This window comes from Macaca fascicularis, chromosome 8 (assembly GCF_037993035.2).
Source record: "Macaca fascicularis isolate 582-1 chromosome 8, T2T-MFA8v1.1".
Lineage (NCBI taxonomy): Eukaryota > Metazoa > Chordata > Mammalia > Primates > Cercopithecidae > Macaca > Macaca fascicularis.
The window spans coordinates 61,415,061-61,437,491 of NC_088382.1; the positions used below are offsets into that span (position 1 = coordinate 61,415,061).

Here is a 22,431-nt window from a genome sequence, read left to right on the forward strand (position 1 = left end):
ATATGATCATCTATACAAAATTCTGCTGTAAGGTTTTGTTTGTTTGTTTGTTTCTTTCTTTCTTTTTGAGACAGAATCTCACTCTGCAACCCAGGCTGGAGTGCAGTGGCACGATCTTGGCTCACTGCAACCTACGCCTCCCGGGTTCAAGCGATTCTCGTGCCTCAGCCTCCCGAGTAGCTGGGATTACAGGAGTGTGCCACCAGGCTCAGCTACTTTTTTGTATTTTTAGCAGAGACAGGGTTTCACCATCTTGGCCAAGCTGGTATCGAACTCCTGAATGAACTCAGGTGATCTGCCCACCTCGGCCTCCCAGAGTGCTGGGATTACAGGTGTGAGCCACTATGCCCGGCCCCTGATGTAAGTTTTTTAAATAGCTTTCCCTCATTTGTGAAGTGCTTCTTCCTCTCTTTTGCCCTATTTTTTAATTGGCTATTTCACCTTTTCTCCATTGATCTTAAACTATAGAAAGCTTTATATTAACTCTGTTTTATAGTGCCAAGGTACAGGCTATGCCTCTAAAGCTCACGGCAAAGTGGCCTGATCTCCATGGCAGTCAGATGGGTTGTATAAACGGAAAATGTAAAGCAGAAGGAAAGGACATCTAAAGGGTCAACACTTACAGTCGCTCTAATTTCGGAAGGTCTCCAAAGGTCTCTGGCTGTAGCGTTTCTAGTTGGTTGAAATGAATGTACCTGGAAGGCAAAAATTCAAGTTGGTTATTCCTTGTGCTGGTGAGTAAAATAAAATGTTTGAAGAATTAGCAATTGCTTCAGCTGAAATTGTGAATTTCACTGGCTCCAACCACTATATGTCACATACCAAAATCAGAAACTCAGATATTTTGTCGCTTCTGTTCTTCACAGTCCTGGGTCTAAAATCCTGATGTTCCAAAGGGGAATCCGAAGTCCACCCAGAAAGGGGCATGATGCTGCCCCCTTTTCCCAGGGAGCCTCTTGAGTCGATGCTAACTGGTTGTTGAAATTACTCTTTTACTCATTAAAATGTTTAAAGTAGGTGAAGTTAGGGTAATAGTTAAGATTTCAAACGTAATAAGATACATTACAAGTGACCACACGCTTATTTACATTTCAGAACAGGGAGAAGTGTCCTGTCTGAGGGAGTCAAAGGATGACCTATTTGATGTCATATGATCATCATACTCGAATTAATCCTAACCCTGGGGGATCGATGAGAAGTAATGTGTCTTATGTTAATCCTTTTGGAATTAGAGTTTTTCAGACCTCGGTATCCCCTCTGTGCAACTGATCCAGGAGTTATTTCCTAAGCTTCCATTTCAGAAAGGCTTCTCCTAAAACAGGGCAACTGAAGACAGAAAGGCTGGCATTTCCTTCAGAAATCTTGTGATGAAATGGAGAAGCATGCTTCCAGAGCAGACAGCTGAGCAGACCTTTGCGAAGCGAATCTTCCCAACAGACAGAAGGATCCATGGGGAAGGCTGCACACTCCTCTTAGAAAATTTAAATGTATTCCCTGAACCTGACTTCTCAACACAGCTTTTTCAAATACTATCAATGAAACCAACAGTAATATACAGTAGTCTATAGTGAACTGCTGAGGAAAGCACTGCAGATACAAAGTTATCATGAAAAGCAACAAAGTTTCACCCTAAATTGGAAAAAGAGGATATTGTACATGTATGTGGGAAGACACAGTGAATGGTACTTGATTTTGTCAATGGGAAGCTATCTGACTTGAAGTAAGGGCAGGAAAGTAAAAAGAAAGCTTTATAGCCCATGTTTGCATAAAATGTATTTATTTCATCACAATTAGAAATATTTTTGAAAGGAGAAAAGAAGAATGTTTAAGAAAAAATACTTTTGCTTCATTCCTAGGCTTCCTTCTTATAAATCATTATTATAGGAAGAGCACTTGGGACACCTAATGAAAAAGTAAAATAATCACAAGAGAATGAAAACCATGTCGCTGGAAACGTATGCTTGTTTCAGATTACCTTAGGTTGGATCCAGAGTCAGTGCTACACTATACCACTCTCTGAAATTCAGCATCCTGGCCCTTGTCCCATGCATTCCTCCCAGGAGTTCTGTTCATTTTAAAAGTGGTGACATTTTACAGTGGTGACATTGTATAAGACCCAGCAATAATTGCCTTAGGGATAGCATGAAACAATTTTACCTTGGTTGCCTTGAATTATACACACACTCACACTCATAACAGACTCTCACACATACAGACACTCTCAGCTTCACACATACTTTCATAATCACAGACACACACTCTCACATTATTTCACACTGATACACTCTAACACACTCATATGAACACACCCTCGCATGTTGACAGACTCCCTCATACTCACAAATGCTCACACTCACACACTCACTCACATATACTCATATACACTACCACACTTACGCTAACACACACACACTCTTGGACACGCGTGCGCACTCACACTTGTTCACATACACTCTCACATACACTAACACACACTGTCACACTCAGATACACATCTATACACTCGCACACACTCACCTAATCTCACACACTCACACACTGTCATGCTCACACTCACATTGTCTCGTACACTAACACACTTTCACACACTGACACATGTATTCACATATATGCTCACATACACTAACATAGTCACACACACATAGTCACTCCCATGCACTCACACACTGTCACCCACAAAATCATTACCTGCATCACTGGTCTAGCACATTAAAAAGGAGGTAGGGGCTGGGAGAGTGAAAACGGATATGAGGGAGGAGTGTTGGGGGGTGACTGGCTGCTGAAAGCGGGGAAGAGAGAGAAGTCTCTGTGACTGCAGTGAAGAAAGAGCTAGAAAGAGGGTCCATTACAAGGTTTCTCTTCCCAAGTGAAATGTATCGCATCATTGGATTCCAATCTCTGTGTATACTGGACAGGCCCAGGCCTGTAGAGTACAAATAGACATTTTATGAAGACTAGGAATAAGTGCTGATGAGGGCATCAAACTTAGCATGAAGTAAATAAGAGCAATAGCAAAAAAAAAAAATTTATTGTCCTAAGTGCTTTACATGTATTTAGTCATTTTTAATTTTTTGCAACCGCACTGTGTGGTAGGTTTATAAATACCCCAGATAAGGTAATTTGTTCAGTTTCACACAGCCAGCCTCTCTTAACGGCAAGCGGGATGGCCATGCACAGGCTCAGCTGACACAGAGTACCCAGAGATGAGCTATGGAAACCTGATCCAAGAATCCCAGAGCAGAGCCTTTCTCGGGTATGGAAACAGATACTCCACAGGGAGAAGGAAAGTGCCCAAGGCCACAGAGCCAATCAATGGTAAATCCAAGCCACAGACCCAGCAACACTCAGGCTCTTTACACTCCTGTTCTCAGTTTGCCTACATTAGTGGCTTTTTAAATGTGAAGCTGTGGGGTTCTTAACTGGAGGCAAGTATCGCATTCCAGTCATAAAACAAGCTAACAGGTCACAGGAAAGGAGTCACAAGCCAGGTCTGTGGTTTAGCCAAGCTAACAACTCCCAGATTTTCAAAGTGAATATTCTAGCCTATGTATAAGTTCAGCAGAAGTGTTTTGTTGTTGTTGTTGTTGTTGTTGTTTTTGCGTTCAACTTTTTAATGCTTTGGAACAATTTATTATAAAGAAAACTTGAGTTTAGCATAAGAATTTTCAAGTAGCACTAGTATTCCTGACATCATTGATCAAATGTGTATCCTCCATAGTTTGCACAGGTGTCTGCATTGCTAGAACTAGAAAGAAAGACAGCTTTCACTTGGGAGGGCATCTTACACACTGAGCCACCTAAAATTGGGGCAAAGAGACAATCTAAAGGGTAGAATAACATACAACAGTTTATCTAATATCACATAGCTACTATGTGATTTACAATCCACAGTAATTAATAAATATAGATTTAATATTTAAATATTTCACAGGTAGCAATTCATACTTACTATGAATTGCTCATAATTCATGAGAAATGCATAATCTCCTTTTCCACAATGCACCCACTGACAGCCCACTAATCACAGAGCCCTGTCTATTCCCCATCCCAGCCATGCTTCCCTAGAATAAATCACTGCAATCTTAGACTCACCCAGGGATGCCCTGAAGGACAAATGTTTTCTGCTGGACTTCAATCTAATACACAGTAGGGTAAGCAACTGGTATTGGAATTCACTACCAATGAATAAGAAAAATGCATGTAAGATTATTTCCTTGCAGGAAAATAAGACAACCCAGAGAGTTCTGTTCGATTATAGTGCAAGTATATTTAAGTTTTGTGTCCATATGATTTGCCAAATTTTCTAACAAAATTGTTTTCAAAATTTTTTTAAAACTGTAAGTCAATTTAAAGCAGTAGGATGTTTTAGGTTATATGTGTTTGATTTATGTGATGGCTTTAATAGATTCAAATAAGGAGGGAGTTAGCTTTGATCTCCACTCCCTTCTGAGCTTTGATAAGATAGCAAGAGTATCCTCTCCTATACCTTATTTTTCTAGGCTGTGGATAACCCTGTCATTTTTGGATATCTATTGCAGGTAGATAAATATGAATGATTACTTGAGAGTATTTTAAATCTGTTTAAGTCACTTCATCAAGTTTACATGTAAATGAATTAGTAGTTATCCCTTCATTTAAAGCAGACAGGAAATTATTGCCATTGTCGTGTCATGTTGATTCATACTTAGCTTCCCCAGATGCTTTCATCAACACCCCTGGCTTCAATTATTATCTCTATGCAGAAGACCTACAAGTTACATCTCCAACCCAAATTTACCTCTAGGACCTAAATTCATGCACCCAATGTCTTCTTAAAAGACATTGTCTTTTAAGGATTTAAGACATCCTAGATGTCTCAAGGAACCTCAAATCCAACGTGTCAGAAACCCAGCCCAGGATCTTCCTTCACCATACTGGCTGTCCTCCATTTTTGCTTGTCTCAGTTCATGGCACTGCTGTATATCTATTTGCACAACTCAGAAAACCAGTACTGACCCCTCCGTCTCCCTCACTCCCTGTATCTTACCCAATTCTGTGTTTGTTTGTTTGTTTGTTTGTTTGTTTTTTTATTTTGCTTCCTAAATGTCTCTTGAATGTACTCCATTCTCCTCTTACCCACTACTTCCACACTAGAGCAAACTATGCCCTCAGGTACTAAAATATAAGAACTTACCCAATTCTGTGTGTGTGTGTTTGTTTTTTGTTTTGCTTCCTAAATGTCTCTTGAATGTACTCCATTCTCCTCTTACCCGCTACTTCCACACTAGAGCAAACTATGCCCTCAGGTACTAAAATATTAGAACAAAATGGTCTCCCTACATCCATCTGGTCTACCCTCAAAAGAAATACAAGACCCTTAAATGACTTTTAATTTCTATAGAAATAAAGACAGAATTTTTTAACAGAGCCCAAGTTCTAGCCTGTTCTTGCCTGAAAATGCCCTTCCAGTCTCCCCTTTATCCCCCTCTTGCCCCACCTCAATCCCAGTGCTCTGGCCTCCTCCCAGCCACATACCTGCCATACTCCTGCCCACAGCAGTCTCTGAATGATTGTCTTGGTAGCCCAGTAAACCTTCCCACCCTTCTTGCCTGGTAATTCCGGACTTGTTTTCAGATCTTACTGTGCTCTTTCCTTGGAAAGCCTTCCCTGCGCTCCTGGTCTAATGCCCCTGTTATGGGTTCACCCAACATTGTACTGTTGCAACGTTGTATTTCTTTGAGTGATTATGTGATCCATGTCTGTCTGCCCTAACTAAACTCTAAGGTCCATGAAGACAGAAATCATATTGGATTTAAAGTAATATTCACATCCCTAGTTTCTTAGCAGAGTTTGACAAATGGATAGTCAATGCATAGCTGATCACTGAAAGAATGAATGACCAGTCAGTATTTTTGCATGAGCATCGTCTTTGCAAACGTGAGGATAAGACATTGAACTCTTCATATGTTCTATGGTATAAAACAAAAGATGGGAGTACGAACCCTAATAAAAGCTTTCTGAGTTAATATCAGCTCAACAACCTAAAATGGTATTACATTTCCTTGGGGGAAGAACCATCCCAAACATTTACACAAGCCTGACTTTAGTAAGATCTGTAATAATGTATGTTTAATTGTATTTCCTAAAACTTTATAGAATCCTTGAGCACTAATGAACCTAGAAGGCATCTAGCAAAGTCTTCCTGGGGCTTCTCCAGGAGAATCCATCTCACTCCAAAGGGACATGTTAGAATCACACATTTTTGTGAGCACTGAAAGCACATGTGACATCTCTTATCTGAGTAAATATTTATTTATACAACCACCCCGAGGCATCAGGCCACCAAACTGAGGACAAAAAATCTTCCTACAATCTTTAAAACATGCAGAGCAAGAACATGTGGCCAGAGAACGACAACAAAAATAAGAGAATGATTCTCAGGGTGAGAAGTTGCTGGTATCGCTTTAGCTTTCAGCGTGAACTCACTGAGCCACATAAAAACAAATGTTCTGTGCCGTATGATCACCTTGGCAACCTCCATCTAAGGCAAGAGCAGAGATGGAGAGAAAAACACTGTATTTATCTGTATCTAACGGCACAATCAAAATAGCATATACAGTCAATGTTCTCAACCTTTTTGTATAAAGTAGCTGCTTTTTATATTCTCAAAATCCATGAGATTATAAAGAAAAAAAGGCGTACTGTTGGTAGAAGGAGGCTGCACACCAGAGTGTGTCTGTGTGTCTCTGTGTGTCTGTGTATGTAATTTTGCATGTGTCTATATGTGTGCAAACACAAGCTAAGGATATCTGAATCTGAAGCCAGAAATACAGGGGATATTGAAAATAAGATGTCAGCAATCCTAGCACATGAAACAGAGCTTAGAGGAAAAGCAGTTTGCTGATAGCTGGCTTGGAGATCCACCGTGTCCTGCCTCACATCCACGGGCTGGGTGCATGGAGATGACACCAACTTTCTGTATAATAATTTCAGCTGAGATTAAAATAGGCACTTTTTAGCTTCATTGCACAATAGCAAGCAAGAATTATCTATTACACCAACAAATTATTCATAGAGTTTAGGAATTAATTAAACATCCGAATGAAGATCCTTATTTCAGAGCACAGTAAATTATTTCAACTGATTTTAAAGGAAAAACTGACTGAATTATCATAATCCGTTGTTTCCAGAGAAAAGCTTTCCAGCATCTCATTTGCATGCTGTGCTAAAGTCAATAACAGTATATTCTACCAAAATTCTTTATAAAGAGAATTATGTTTATTCTTAAAGAGTTAAAACCAGTTAAAAATCATACTGCACAAGCTTTACTCCCTGGGAAGTTATTTCAATCCTAAATTAGAATAGTTACAGAAAAAGGCTGGGCACGGTGGCTCATGCCTGTAATCCCAGCACTTTGGGAAGCCAAGGCGGGTGGATCACTAGGTCAGGAGACTGAGACCATCCTGGCCAACACGGTGAAACCCTGTCTCTACTAAAAATACAAAAATTAGCTGTGCATGGTGGCACGTGCCTGTAATCCCAGCTACTCGGGAGGCTGAGGAAGGAGAATTGCTTGAACCAGGGATTCAGAGGTTGCAGTGAGCCAAGATCGCACCACTGCATTCCAGTCTGGGTGACAATGCAAGACTCTGTCTCAAAAAAAAATAGTTACAGAAAAAGTCATGTTTCTACAATAGTTTAGATATTGTGCGATTGAGAGTTATGAAAAATCTTTCACACTCTTTGTTCAATCTCTATCTCTTTTTGTCTGAACTAATAGCTATAAATGTTCCACATAAATCCAGTCTCTTCTTTCCAACCTACACTATGTTGAATATGCTTTCAAAATAGCATTATTTTGAAAAAAATGCAGATTAGTTCATCCACTTTATTAAGGATCATCAATGTCTTCTCACCGTCTTTAGCAGGAATTCAAGGATTTTCAAGATTCAGCACCAACTTGTGACTTTCTCCTCCCTCATAAGTCTGAGCACTCTCTAACTAAATTCAATATCTCTGGAATCACTCCTGTTTTTTTTCAGTGTCTAACATTCAAAGTGTTTTCTCACCCATTAGAGCTCAATGGTACTTTTTTTCATTAAGGACTTAGTGACTGCTTGTGTCAGACGTAACTTCACTCCTCTGGCTCCTTTAGTATATTAAAACATTTATAAGTACTTATTGAGTGCCTGTGAAGTGTAAGACAAGATCCTTGACCTTCTCAGTGATTGGAATTAGGTAAGTGGTAAAATACAAGGAATCGATGACCACAGTCTGGAAGAACATGTATTATGATAATGGGATGCAAGGAATACCATGAGAATCCAAAGATCTACATTCGATTTAAAGATAAAGAAAGGTTGTACAGAGAAAAGGATTCTTTACCTAACTTTTATGGCAAACAGTAATGACCTAGGAGCAAAAGAGAAAAGACAGTGTAGAAAATGGGGAGACAAATGTATGTGAGGTGCAGAGGCATTAAAATGCAGGGCTCTTGTACAGAATAGTAAGGAGCTGAATGGGATAGAAGCACTGGTTGCCTGCAGAGCTCTGGAAAGATGGACTTGGGCAGGAACCGAATCACACATTTCCTTTGCACTCAACAAGGTGGTTTGAGCTTTACCTTAAAGATATAAGGACACATGACAAGATTTAAAGAAAAGAAATTTCTTAGTGAAATTTTTATTTTACAACATTACCAGCATCTATGCAAACAAAGGACTGGACATTAGCTAGAGAGAGAGACTCCAGCTAGAGCAATGGTGTGCAGTGGTTTTCAGCTTAGGATAATTTTGTTTTGTCCTCCTCCATCCCCCCAGGGAATATTTGGCAATGTCTGGAGATGTTTTTATTTGTCGCAGCTGGAGGTGGTGGTGCTACTAGCCTCCAGTGGGTAGGGACCAGGGTGTTGCTCAACGTCCTACATGACCTGGGCCAGCCCCACAATATTACTAAGCCCAAAATGTCAACAGTGCCAGGTTGAGAAACACCTGAGCTACAGCCTGCTTTATTTTCTGAGCAGGAAGGAGTGGTGGTGACGATGAACGCCACGTGGAGCCTCAATTGAAGGCTGCAAGAGCTTTTCCAAAGGATCCTAGAAAATGAAATGATAGAAAATTATTAAAAGGGTGCCAAAGAAGAAGAGGAAAGAATTAATAGAAGCAAAGTGAGGAAGACCCTGCACAGGACCAGTGGTACTCGATGGCACCAAAAGGGCTATTGGAAGATGTGACTGTAAAAAGGAGGCAGGAATGTGTCCCAGTGAAACCGGCTGGAACAGAGGAAATGGGCACTAACCCACAATCATCTCTTGTCACAAGGAAAACTAGTGAGATGTCTATTAGCTTTGCCCTCAATTTTCCCCTTAAGGTAAAAGGCAAAGTCAACGGTGAAATATAAGAGATATGTCGAAAAGAAAAGCAGGGGTGTGAATTTTCAATTGTGGCTATATCACACAGGACAAGGAGCTCAGCTCCTTTTGATCATCACTGCTAAAGCTGGGACTGAGTTCTTAGTCCTTTCCCTAGTGGATTTTCAGCAGCATTGGAGTGCATCAGTTAGTCCCTCTCCCTGCCATGTTCTTCCCTGGCTTCCAGGACACCATTCTCCCAGATCCTCTCCCACCTCAATGGACATGCCCAGGGCCCTTCACTGCTTCCTTCTCTTTCCCCAGGCTCCTGGACTGGAGTGCCTGGGGCTGAGTCCTGAGGCTTCTCCTTTTTTCCAGCCAAACTCAATGGCATCCAATACTGGGAACATGAGCACTTTCAGATGCCAAAGATACCCACATTGCACAGCTAGTCCTCACCGCCGCCTTACATTGGAGACCCATGCCCTACTGCCAGCCCCATGCCCATGGGGCTGCCTAGTAGACATCTCAAACTTGTTGTGTGCAAATCTGCAATCCTGATTAGTCTTCATGCCCACTTCCCAGCCTGTCCATCTCAGCTGAGGACCATACTTCCTTCTAGTTGTTTAGGGCAAGAATCTCAGTAATACCTTCAACTTCTTTCTTTCTCCAATATTCTACATCTAAGTGATTGGTTGCAAAAGAAATCCAGATGGTGCACCCATCCCAAACCTACCCTGCTGCCTCCTTAATCTGAGACCACACCACTTCTGGCCTATTGTACAACAAAACAACCAACTGGTCCCCGCCCTTGCCAGGCCATAGCCTATTGTCAACATAGTCATCCTTGTTGAGATAAGAGATTTTAGATGTTCTCACCACACAGACAAAACAATAAGCGTATGAAGTAAAATAGGTTAATTAGTTTGACTTGGCCATTTCACAATGTATGCATATATATAAGCATCATATTGTACATTATAAATATATACAATATTTATTTGTCAAATAAATCTCTATAAAGAAGAATGCAAGAAACATAGAAATCAGAGTGATCATTGTAAGGCCTGTTGGATCAGGTATGCCAACTGTCCTTCAAAACCCTCCAGTGCTCACTCAGAATAAAATGCACATCACTCAAAATGATACAAATCAAATCTGTTCCTCTGATCTACACAGTTCTGTGCTACCTGGGCCTGTCTCTCTGCTCCAGCCACATCAGTATCCAAGGTGTTCCTCTCACATGCCAGGCTCACTCCTAACTTAGGGTGTTAGCAGTGGCTGCCTCTCTGCCTGCACTGTGTCTCCCTGGCATGCATGTGTCTCCTTCCCTGCCCACAGTATATCTGTGTGTGTGTGTGTGTGTGTGTTTACAGATTTAAATATTTGCCAAAGACTTGCATTACACTATGCAATATGCTTGTTCATTTATTAGTTTTAAAGCTTGCCTTCCCTGCTAGAATGTTAGCAGGTCCATCAAGGTCAGGAATTTTATGTTTTGTTTAGTGCCACAGCCCAGCTCCTAAAAGAGTTTTGGCATGCAAAAGACACCCATTAAAACTGAAAAATGATAATATTATCTATATTGCAGGGCAGCTGCAAGATCAGAGAGAATGCGCAATAGACGCTTAGTACAAGGTTCTAGAAAGGCAGAAGGCCAAGTCACCTATGAAATGTGGGAGGAGTATTGGATCTAAGGCAAGAGGGGCACCTTGGGAAGAGTCCGCAGAGCCAGCGAGAGAAGGAGCTCCATTGTGCTCCTTGTCATTGCTAGACCATGGTCAAGTTTTAGTTTTCACCTTTATTGACCCATCGAGAGCATGATCCTACTGAGAAACTCATCTCACCTAGTTCTAGAAGATCACACTCTCTAAGACTTCTTAACAAACATGAGTTTCTGGAAAAATTGAATTATTTGAGGATCTACCTGAAATTCGAGATGGGTTTGTTGTTACTCAAAATAGTACAGCTATGTGATTTTGTGGTTTCCTTCAACACAGTGGAGGAAATAAAGAAATAGAAGCTGAAGTTGGCTCATATTTGAATCTAAAGGACAGCAGGAGCATAGAACAAAGCATACAGAGGAAAAGAACTATAGGCCACATGCAGAGGGACTTAAATCTGGAAAGCATGGACAGATTTTAGATGAGATAAAACCGTACCATGAGGTGAGGCCTGAGACATGACCTAAGAAGCACAGGAGACCTGAGGCTCATCAGGCGATATTTTGGAATTTAAGATTCCCGGGGCCGGGCACTATGGTTCACGCCTATAATCTCAGCACTTGGGGAGGTCAAAGTGGGTGGATCATGTGAGGTCAAGAGTTTGAGACTAGCCTGGCCAACACGACTTTACTGGTTTGCCTGTGAATACTGAGATATGTAGGGGCTGGTCTGTATTTTTTTAAGCACTAATTAAAGGGTTTCAGGCTCAGGAAATTGATGTTGTCAGTGCTGCAATTTAGGGTCACGGTTCAGTCAAAGGTGGTACGATGGAACAGAACAAGGGATGAATTAGCTATGCGGATGCTATCGTGGTCTAGGAAAGAAGAAATGAGGCAGCGGGTCTCACGTGAAGCAGAGATAATCCCAAGAGAAAATGCAGAAATGGATCCCAGAGGCTTTTACAGGGGAAGGATGGGGCAACAGAAGCTTGAGCACTGGACACATGGAGGCCCGCACTCATCTTCTTATTTGACTCCTCAATCACTCTGTGATGCTGTGGCTGGTGATACTTCATGCCAGGGCAGTGGAAGATTGCAGATCACCTGTAAAAATCACCTAGCACCTTTCTGATACATGGCAGAAGTCCAAGGCAACTAGAGAGTAGAGGAGGTTGAGAAAATCCTTATGGTTTAGAATGTTAGACAGGGGCCAGCAGTAGGGAGGGATATTTGGTCTTCTTCCCTCCAGAGTTAATAGAGCATACAATAGAGCAATGCAATAATAGAGGGGCTGGTTGCTGATGGAGAAGTGACTCCCAATGCTGGGCTCTTTGTGAAACACTGGAATGGACAACTTGGTTGGTGCTGAGGTCAGCATGGGGACTTTTACTTCATGCTTCCAAATTAAAATCATCGGGTCCCCTTCCCAAGCTTATGTGCAGAGATATGCAGGGCCTGGAGCATGTCCTCCAAAGCCGTTCACTGACCGGGTTTCAAGGAGGGGGCTGCAGGCCAGACTCAGTCAGGCAGGGCAGAAAAAGGATAACTAGTGGGCCATCCCTGAGGTCACCGCAGAGCCACCCTGATCCAGGGACATCAATCACCAATCAATCAAATGCACTTCCCCCTTTCAAAGGGGGAAGTGTTTGAGAAGGGGGAGAAACGCCCAGGATGAAGAGTGCAGTGCCAGGCTTGAGAAGAAATGTGAGAAAAACACAAGAAGGGGAGAAGGTAAAGCCTCCTTCCCTAGTAGACTGTATTTGCTATATTTCTTCTCAGCCCTGAACCTGAATGCCCCCATCATCCAGCCAAGTTACTTGCTAAAAGATTTCAGTTGAATTTAAAAGCAAAGGAATGGCTGCCTGCTCTGACATCTCCTTCACGCGCCATGATTTTACGGCACTGTGTCCGTGCACAACGCTCGTCAGATCAGACCGCACCCCTGAAACCATTCCCATTAAAAAAACTCAAGTGGGGAGGTGCGCACAATTTATACACCTGCTGACATTTTGAAAATGAAACAAGTACAAGGTATTTCAGAGAAGGGCAGCATAAAGTGGAAATTTCAGAACTCTTGCCATCAAGAAAAGAGAGCAACAAAGTTAGATCCAGAGGAGGAAATAAATGTGTGAAGAGGAGCAAAGACAGCCTCCTGAGATGTGAGGACAGGGGTGAGAAGTGGACCTGATGTGACACGGATGGTGGGATTTCTAAGAAGTGAGAGAAGCACAGAGAGAAGTCAGAGAAGAAGGATCAAATCACAAAGGAGATATTCCAATATGTCCCCCTCTCAGCCATAAAGTGAAGATCTGTTTGTAAGAGTAACATAGAAAAACAGAGATGGCGGCATTGATTCTGTAACAGGGAAACAGCAAATGAATGAATATAACACACTCCATTTTGTTTCTTTTTAATTATACTTTAAGTTCTAGAGTATATGTGCACAACGTGCAGGTTTGTTACATATGTATACATGTGCCATGTTGGTGTGCTGCACCCATTAACTGGCCACTTACATTAGGTATATCTCCTAATGCTATCCCTCCCCCATCCCCCGATCCCATAACAGGTCCCAGTGTGTGATGTTCCCCTTCCTGTGTCCAAGTGTTCTCATTGCTCAATTTCCACCTATGAGTGAGAACATGCGGTGTTTGCTTTTCTGTTCTTGTGATAGTTTGCTGAGAATGATGGTTTCCAGCTGCATCCATGTCCCTACAAAGGACATGCACTCATCCTTTTTTTATGGCTGCATAGTATTCCATGGTGTATATGTGCCACATTTTTCTTAATCCAGTCTGCCATTGATGGACATTTGGGTTGGTTCTAATTCTTTGATATTGTGAATAGTGCCACAATGAACATATGTGTGCATGTGTCTTTATAGCAGCATGATTTATAATCCTTTGGGTATATACCCCGTAATGGGATGGTTGGGTCAAATGGTACTTCTAGTTCTAGATCCTGAGGAATCACCACACTGTCTTCCACAATGGTTGAACTAGTTTACAGTACCTCTAACAGTGTAAAAGTATTCCTATTTCTCCACATCCTCTCCAGCACCTGTTGTTTCCTGACTTTTTAATGATTGCCATTCTAACTGGTGTGAGATGGTATCTCATTGTGGTTTTGATTTGCATTTCTCTGATGGCTAGTCATGATGATCATGTGCCTGTTGGCTGCATACATGCCTACTTTGGAGAAGTGTCTGTTCAAATCCTTGGCCCACTTTTTGATGGGGTTGTTTGTTTTTTTCTTGTAAATTTGTTTGAGTTATTTGTAGGTTCTGGATATTAGCCCTTTGCCAGATGAGTAGATTGCAAAAATTTTCTCCCATTCTGTAGGTTGCCTGTTCACTCTGATGGTAGTTTCTTTTGCTGTGCAGAAGCTCTTTAGTTTAATGAGATCCCATTTGTCAATTTTGGCTTTTGTTGCCAATGCTTTTCATGTTTTAGACATGAAGTCCTTGCCCATGCCTATGTCCTGAATGGTATTGCCTAGGTTTTCTTCTAGGGTTTTTATGGTTTTAGGTCTAACATTTAAGTCTCTAATCCATCTTGAATTAATTTTTGTATAAGATATAAGGAAAGGATCCAGTTTCAGCTTTATACTTATGGCTAACCAGTTTTCCCAGCACCATTTATTAAATAGCAAATCCTTTCCCCATTTCTTGTTTTTGTCAGGTTTGTCAAAGATCAGATGGTTGTAGATGTGTGGTATTGTTTCTGAGGGCTCTGTTCTGTTCCATTGGTCTATATCTCTGTTTTAGTACCAGTACCATGCTGTTTTGGTTACTGTAGCCTTGTGGTATAGTTTGAAGTCAGGTAGCATGATGTTTCCAGCTTTGTTCTTTCGGCTTAGGACTGTCTTGGCAATGCAGGCTCTTTTTTGGTTCCATATGAACTTTAAAGCAGTTTTTTCCAATTCTGTGAAGAAAGTCATTGGCAACTTGATGGGTATGGCACTGAATCTATAAATTACCTTGGGCAGTATGGCCATTTTCATGATATTGATTCTTCCTATCCATGAGCATGGAATGCTCTTCCATTTGTTTGTGTTCTCTTTTATTTCGTTGAGCAGTGGTTTGTAGTTCTCCTTGACGAGGTCCTTCATATCCCTTGTAAATTGGATTCCTAGGTATTTTATTCTCTTTGAAGCAATTGTGAATGGGAGTTCACTCATGATTTGGCTCTCTGTTTGTTATTGGTGTATAAGAATGCTAGTGACTTTTGTACACTGATTTTGTATACTGAGACTTTGCTGAAGTTGCTTATCAGCTTAAGGAGATTTGGGGCTGAGATCATGGGGTTTTCTAAATATACAATCATGTCATCTGCAAACAGGGACAATTTGACTTCTTCTTTTGCTAATTGACTACCTTTTAATTCTTTCTCCTGCCTGATTTCCCTGGCCAGAACTTCCAACACTATGTTGAATAGGAGTGGTGAGAGAGGGCATCCCTGTCTTGTGCCAGTTGTCAAGGGGAATGCTTCCAGTTTTTGCCCGTTCAGTATGATATTGGCTGTGGGTTTGTCATAAATAGCTCCTATTATTTTGAGATATGTTCCATCAATACCAAATTTATTGAGAGTTTTTAGCATGAAGGACTGTTGAATTTTGTCAAAGGCCTTTTCTGCATCTATTGAGATAATCATGTGATTTTTGTCTTTGGTTCTATTTATATGCCGGATTACATTTATTGATTTGCATATGTTGAACCAGCCTTGCATCCCAGGGATGAAGCCCACTTGATCATGGTGGATAAGCTTTTTGAAGTGCTGCTGGATTCGGTTTGCCAGCATTTTATTGAGGATTTTTGCACTGATGTTCATCATGGATATTGATCTGAAATTCTCTTTTTTTGTTGTGTCTCTGCCAGGCTTTGATATCAGGATGATGTTAGGCTCGTAAAATGAGTTAGGGAGGATACCCTCTTTTACTGTTGACTTGAATAATTTCAGAAGGAATGGTCCCAGCTCATCTTTGTACCTCTGGTAAAATTCGGCTGTGAATCCATCTGGTCCTGGACTTTTTTTGGTTGGTAGGCTATTAATTATTGCCTCAATTTCAGAGTGTTATTTGTCTATTCAGGGATTCAACTTCTTCCTGGTTAAGTCTTGGGAGAGTGTATGTGTCCGGGAATTTATCCATTTCTTCTAGGTTTTCTAGTTTATTTGCGTAGAGGTGTGTTTATAGTATTCTCTGATAGTAGTTTGTATTTCTGTGGGGTCGGTGGTAATATCCCCTTTATCATTTTTTATTGCATCTATTTGATTCTTCTCTCTTTTCTTCTTTATTAGTCTTGCTAGCAATCTATTGACTTTTTGATCTTTAAAAAAAAAAAAAAAAAAAAAAAACAGCTCCTGGATTCATTGATTTTTTTTTTAAGGTTTTTTTGTGTCTCTGTCTCCTTCAGTTCTGCTCTGATCTTAGTTATTTATTGCCTTCTGCTAGCTTTTGAATGTGTTTGCTCTTGCTTCTGTAGTTCTTTTAATTGTGATGTTACAATGTCAATTTTAGATCTTTCCTGCTTTCTCTTGTGGGCATTTAGTGGTATAAATTTCCCTCTACACACTGCTTTAAATGTGTCCCAGAGATTCTGGTATGTTGTATCTTTGTTCTCTTTGGTTTCAAAGAACATCTTTATTTCTGCCTTCATTTTATTATGCACCCAGTAGTCATTCAGGAGCAGGCTGTTCAGTTTCCATGTAATTGAGTGGTTTTGACTGAGTTTCTTAATCCTGAGTTCTAGCTTGATTGCACTGTGTTCTATGAGTTTGTTATAATTTCTGTTCTTTTATATTTGCTGAGGAGTGCTTTACTTCCAACTATGTGGTCAATTTTGGAGTAAGTGCAATGTGGTGCTGAGAAGAATATATATTCTGCTGAGTTGGGGTGGAGAGTTCTGTAGATGTCTATTAGGTCTGCTTGGTGCAGAGCTGAGTTCAATTCCTGGATATCCTTGTTAACTTTCTGTCTCGTGGATCTGTCTAATGTTGACAGTGGGTTGTTAAAGTCTCCCATTATTATTGTATGGGAGTCTAAGTCTCTTTGTAAGTCTCTAAGGACTTGCTTTATGAATCTAGGTGCTCCTGTATTGGGTGCATATACATTTAGGATAGTTACCTCTTCTTGTTGAATAGATCCCTTTAACATTATGTAATGGCCTTCTTTGTGTCTTTTGATCTTTGTTGGTTTAAAGTCTATTTTATCAGAGACTAGGATTGCAATCCCTGCCTTTTTTTGTTTTCCATTTGCTTGGTAGATCTTCCTCCATCCCTTTATTTTGAGCCTATGTGTGTCTCTGCACATGAGATGGGTCTCCTGGATATGGCACACTGACGGGTCTTGACTCTTTATCCAATTTGCCAGTCTGTGTCTTTTAATTGGAGCATTTAGCTCATCTACATTTAAGGTTAATATTTTTATGTGTGAACTTGATCCTGTCATTATGATATTAGCTGGTTGTTTTGCTCGTTAGTTGATGCAGTTTCTTCCTAGCATCGATGATCTTTACATTTTGGCATGTTTTTGCATTGGCCGGTACTGGTTGTTCCTTTCCATGTTTAGTGCTTCCTTCAGGAGTTCTTGTAGGGCAGACCTGGTGGTGACAAAATCTCTCAGCATTTGCTTGTCTGTAAAGGATTTTATTTCTCCTTCACTTATGAAACTTAGTTTGGCTGCATATGAAATTCTGGGTTGAAAATTCTTTTCTTTAAGAATGTTGAATATTGGCCCCCACTCTCTTCTGGCTTGTAGAGTTTCTCCTGAGAGATCTGCTGTTAATCTGATGGGCTTCCCTCTGTGGATAACCCAACCTTTCTCTCTGGCTGCCCTTAACATTTTTTCCTTCATTTCAGCTTTGGTGAATCTGACAATTATGTGTCTTGGAGTTGCTCTTCTCGAGGAGTATCTTTGTGGTGTTCTCTGTATTTCCTGAATTTGAATGTTGTCCTGTCTTGCTAGGTTGGGGAAGTTCTCCTGGATAATATCCTTCAGAGTATTTTCCAACTTGGTTCTATTCTCCCCGTCATTTTCAGGTACACCAATCAGATGTAGATTTGGTCTCTTCACATAGTCCCATATTTCTTGGAGGTTTCGTTCATTTCTTTTTACTCTTTTTTCTCTAAACTTCTCTTCTCACTTCATTTCATTCATTTGATCTTCAGTCACTGATACCCTTTCTTCCAGTTGATTGAGTCAGTCACTGAAGCTTGTGCATTTGTCATGTAGTTCTCGTTTTTATCTCTATCAGTTCGTTTATTGACTTCTCTGCATTGGTTATTCTAGTTAGCCATTCGTCAAATCTTTTTTCAAGGTTTTTAGTTTCTTTGCACTGGGTTCGTAATTCCTCCTTTAGCTCGGAGAATTTTGATTGTCTGAAGTCTTCTTCTCTCAACTCGTCAAAGCCATTCTCCATCCAGCTTTGTTTTGTTGCTGGTGAGGAGCTGCTTTCCTTTGGAGGGGGAAAGGTGCTCTGATTTTTAGAATTTCCAGCTTTTCTGCTCTGCTTTTTCCCTATCTTTGTGGTTTTATCTACCTTTGGTCTTTTATGATGGTGACATATAGATGGGGTTTTGGTGTGGATGTCCTTTCTGTTTGTTATTTTTCCTTCTAACAGTCAGGATCCTCAGCGGCAGGTCTGTTGAGTTTGCTGAAGGTTCACTCCAGACCCTGTTTGCCTGGGTATCAGCAGTGGAGGCTGCAGAAGAGTGAATATTGCTGAACAGCAAATGTTGCTGTCTGATCATTCCTCTGGAAGCTTCGTCTCAGAGGTGTACCCGGACTTGTGAGGTGTGAGGTGTCAGTCTGCCCCTAGTGGGGGATTTCTCCCAGTTAGGCTACTCGAGAGTCAGGGACCTCCTTGATCAGATAATCTGTCCATTCTCAGTTCTCAAACTCTGTGCTGGGAAAAGCTATCAGACAGGGACATTTACGTCTGCATAGGTTTCTGCTGCCTTTTGTTTGGCTATGCCCTGTCCCCAGAGGTGGAGTCTACAGAGGTAGGCAGGCCTCCTTGAGCTTTGGTGGGCTCCACCCGGTTCGAGCTTCCTGGCTGCTTTGTTTACCTACTAATCCTCAGCAATGGCGGGTGCCCCTCCCCTAGCCTCACTACTACCTTGCAGTTAGATCTCAGACTGCTGTGCTAGCAATGAGGGAGGTGGGCATAGGACCCTCTGAGCCTGGTGCAGGATATAATCTCCTGGTGTGCTGTTTGCTAAGACCCTTGGTAAAGCACAGTATTAGGGTGGGAGTGACCCGATTTTCCTGGTATTGTGTGTCACGGTTTCCCTTGGCTAGGAAGGGGAATTCCCTTCCCCCTTGCGCTTCCCGGGTGAGGCAATGCCTTACCCTGCTTTGGCTCTCACTTGGGCTGCACCCACTGTCCTGCCCCCACTATCTGACATGCCCCAGTGAGATGAATCCAGTACCTCATTTGGAAATGCAGAAATCACCCGTCCTCTGTGTCATTCACGCTGGTTGCTGGAGGCTGGAGCTGTTCCTATTTGGCCATCTTGGTGCAGATCCAACACTCTCCATTTTTGTTTAAGGGATCTTTACCCAATCTTGCATGTAGGATAGGATAACTTTAGAGCACTGAGATAAAATGCGGAAACAGCTACATGCAGTTTTTGAAGCTAACTCTGGGATTAAAGGGGAAGTATGTAAACATCAAATGATGTTTTGCTGAAGATTTACAGGAGCATTATGACCTGGCCAAGGATAAAATTCCCAACCTTCTTGGACCCTTGCTGGTGCCCAGATGTCTGCAGTCATGATCACATGACTCTTGATCTCAATTCCCTTCTCTCCACCCTGCTTCCCTTAACATAAAAAAGAGCCCAAAATATATACTGACTTAAGATGGTTCTTAGGACACTAGTCTGCCGTCTTCTTGGTTTACTGGCTCTTGAATAAAGCTGATTTTCTTCCCACCAACTATTAAACAGTGAGCAGCCCAAACTAAGTTCTGTTCCAATTATAAGGCAAGGAAGGCATCCTGGAAGGGTCTGTGCTTGCATGCTGTGGAAAGATCCACCTCTCCCTCTGCCTCTTGAGTTTTCATACAAACAAAATCAATTGTACATAAGCATCAGGAAGCTAAGATTTGTTCAAACAAATCAGGACTCTAGCTAGCAGCAGTGTTGAAGACCTGGTTGCAGAGGGGAGATGAACAAGTGGTGGGTGGGGTGCAGGAGTTGTGATGTGGGCTGATGCTCACAGGTGAGGCTGTGCTGCTCTCCAGGTGAGGATGTACATGTGCAGGCAGGGTCTCGGCATAAACACTCTGAGGATGGAAGCAGTGAGGAAAGGGAAGTACGAGAGGTCAGCACTAACGTGCCCTGGACTGTGCCTTGTGAAAGTTGCTTCAGAATCACCAGGGCCACCCCGAGCATGAAGGTGGTGGGCCCACATCTTAGTAGCAGGGGAAGATGAGTCACACTGTGCAAGTGACCAGGAGAAGCCTCAGCTTGCACACCAATGCACCCTTACTGCATTCTTTCTGTGACTTCAGACAAGCATGGCATTTGATTACTACAACAACAGAAACTTTTAAATAAGAAAGAGAATGAAGCTATAATGAAAGTTATAGAAAAATTAGCAATGGTCACTGATGCACAACATTGAAACATTTTCTATAAATATGTTTTCTCACAATAGTGAAAGAGAACACACTATAGATTAGTATCGGCATGCATGCATGCCTCCTTTATTCTAAATTGGCCTTAGAAACTCAAATCTCTTTCTAAATGTATATACTGTAAAAGTTATATTTAAATTTGCTCCATAAGATTCCAACTAACTATAAAATTCTACAATGTTCTAAATATTCTGGCCTGGAAGACTCTCCCAATTAAACCCATAAAGCCAGTTTCCAGACATAGTTGATTGTCACCTGGGGATTTACACCTCAGAGAGAACTAGACACAGCTTTAACCAAACCTGTTCATAAGTGAATATTGTTTCTCCTCTATTTCCATAACAATGGTTTTATTTTACATTTCACTTCTGGATGTAAGCCATATACAAATTAGAGGAGGACAGTCTGCCATGAATAGAGCCCCTTACATTTATTGAAGAACACAGAGCTCTATTCCTCACTGAGGAAGTTGGTTGATGCTTGAAATCTTGAGCATATTTGCATTGCATTGAGAATAAATGGCTTTTATCTCTGCTGGAGCCATAAGAAATAAACTAATAGTAGGCTTTTTAACATTTAGAGGATAATAGGATAGGGAACAATACTAGGACAAAACCATGATGATAGTTGTATGAAATAGTTAATGAGTAAAATTGCAAAGAAGACTCAATTGTTTCAGTCTGCATTTATAACATATTTCCAAATTATAATCCTTATTTCTTTCCTTTTAAGTCACTAATTTCAGATGTAATAGAAAATGTCAGGTTGCTACATACAGAACCATCAGTGAATGAAGCTTTCCAAATGCAACATTTAAGACTCGGGGCAGCAGACTCAATACTATATTATGAAAATTCACATGCTTTGATAATTCAAATGTTAATGACATAATTATTTGTAATACACCAATCCTTCAGGTAGCATCTTCCAATAGTACAATCTAAATGCCTTCCAACACATAGGACTGACAAAGAAAGGTAGAATAGAAATCAAATGGTGCTCCTGAGCCCCCCGTTCAATACTTTGAGCAAATGACACCACTTAAGTATGTCCATACCCACATCCACTATGCCACTCCACAAAGTCTAAGCAACTGAGCAAGACCCTCTGGGGCTTCATGGAAAGCCCAGAGACATAATACATACAGCCCTGGAAATGGGAGAAAGTTACATCCCCACAATGACCTCCAGAAATCAAAGTATTGAAGAAAAGAGGCATTTGAGGCAAGCCAATGTCCTTTTCATTCCCACAATCATTGTTGCTCTGTGCAAAATTCCCATTTCATAACATACACTTTTGGAGAAACATACTTGGAGAAACTTTGGTCTGAAGCATCATGACATTGTCTCAAGCAGATAAATACATAGTAAAGAATAAAGAGAATGGTTAGACCTAAAATTATACTAAAAGCAAACAGCAGCATGAAGCCAGGAGGAGGCTGTGTCCTCACCAGAGCTGAGCCTCACCTTACAGGGACCTGAGAATCTCAGTGTTGAAGACCCCAGGTGTGATGCCTGCTGAGGATAGAAGGGAGCAAGGGAAGTGAGGGACAATCGGGGCGATATGGAAGCACCCTGGTCATGGACTTGCAGGCTCTTCAGGGGCTCGGTGGAAGAGAGTTTAGATGAAAGAGCATGGGGAGATCATCCACAGACGTTGGGTTCCAGGGTGCAGGTCACACCCTAGCTGGTCTGTGCTGGTGTGAGGATCCAGGGTGGAGGCATTGTCGAGAGGTGGAGAAGGAACCCACTGTGAACACATACCTGATAGTTCTGGGAAGCTGACTTGGAAACAAAGTGC

General features: G+C 41.4%; 1 protein-coding gene across 2 annotated transcripts in view; it reads right to left on the minus strand.

Moving 5' to 3' along the window:
* Positions 1-22,431, minus strand: part of PXDNL (peroxidasin like) — a 507,521-nt gene that overhangs the window by 180,128 nt on the left and 304,962 nt on the right. For both annotated transcript variants that reach the window (XM_065519201.1, XM_045398234.2), the window contains exon 5: positions 624-695. In XM_065519201.1, coding sequence (XP_065375273.1) covers positions 624-695 — 72 coding nt within the window. The remainder of the gene's footprint in view (positions 1-623; positions 696-22,431) is intronic.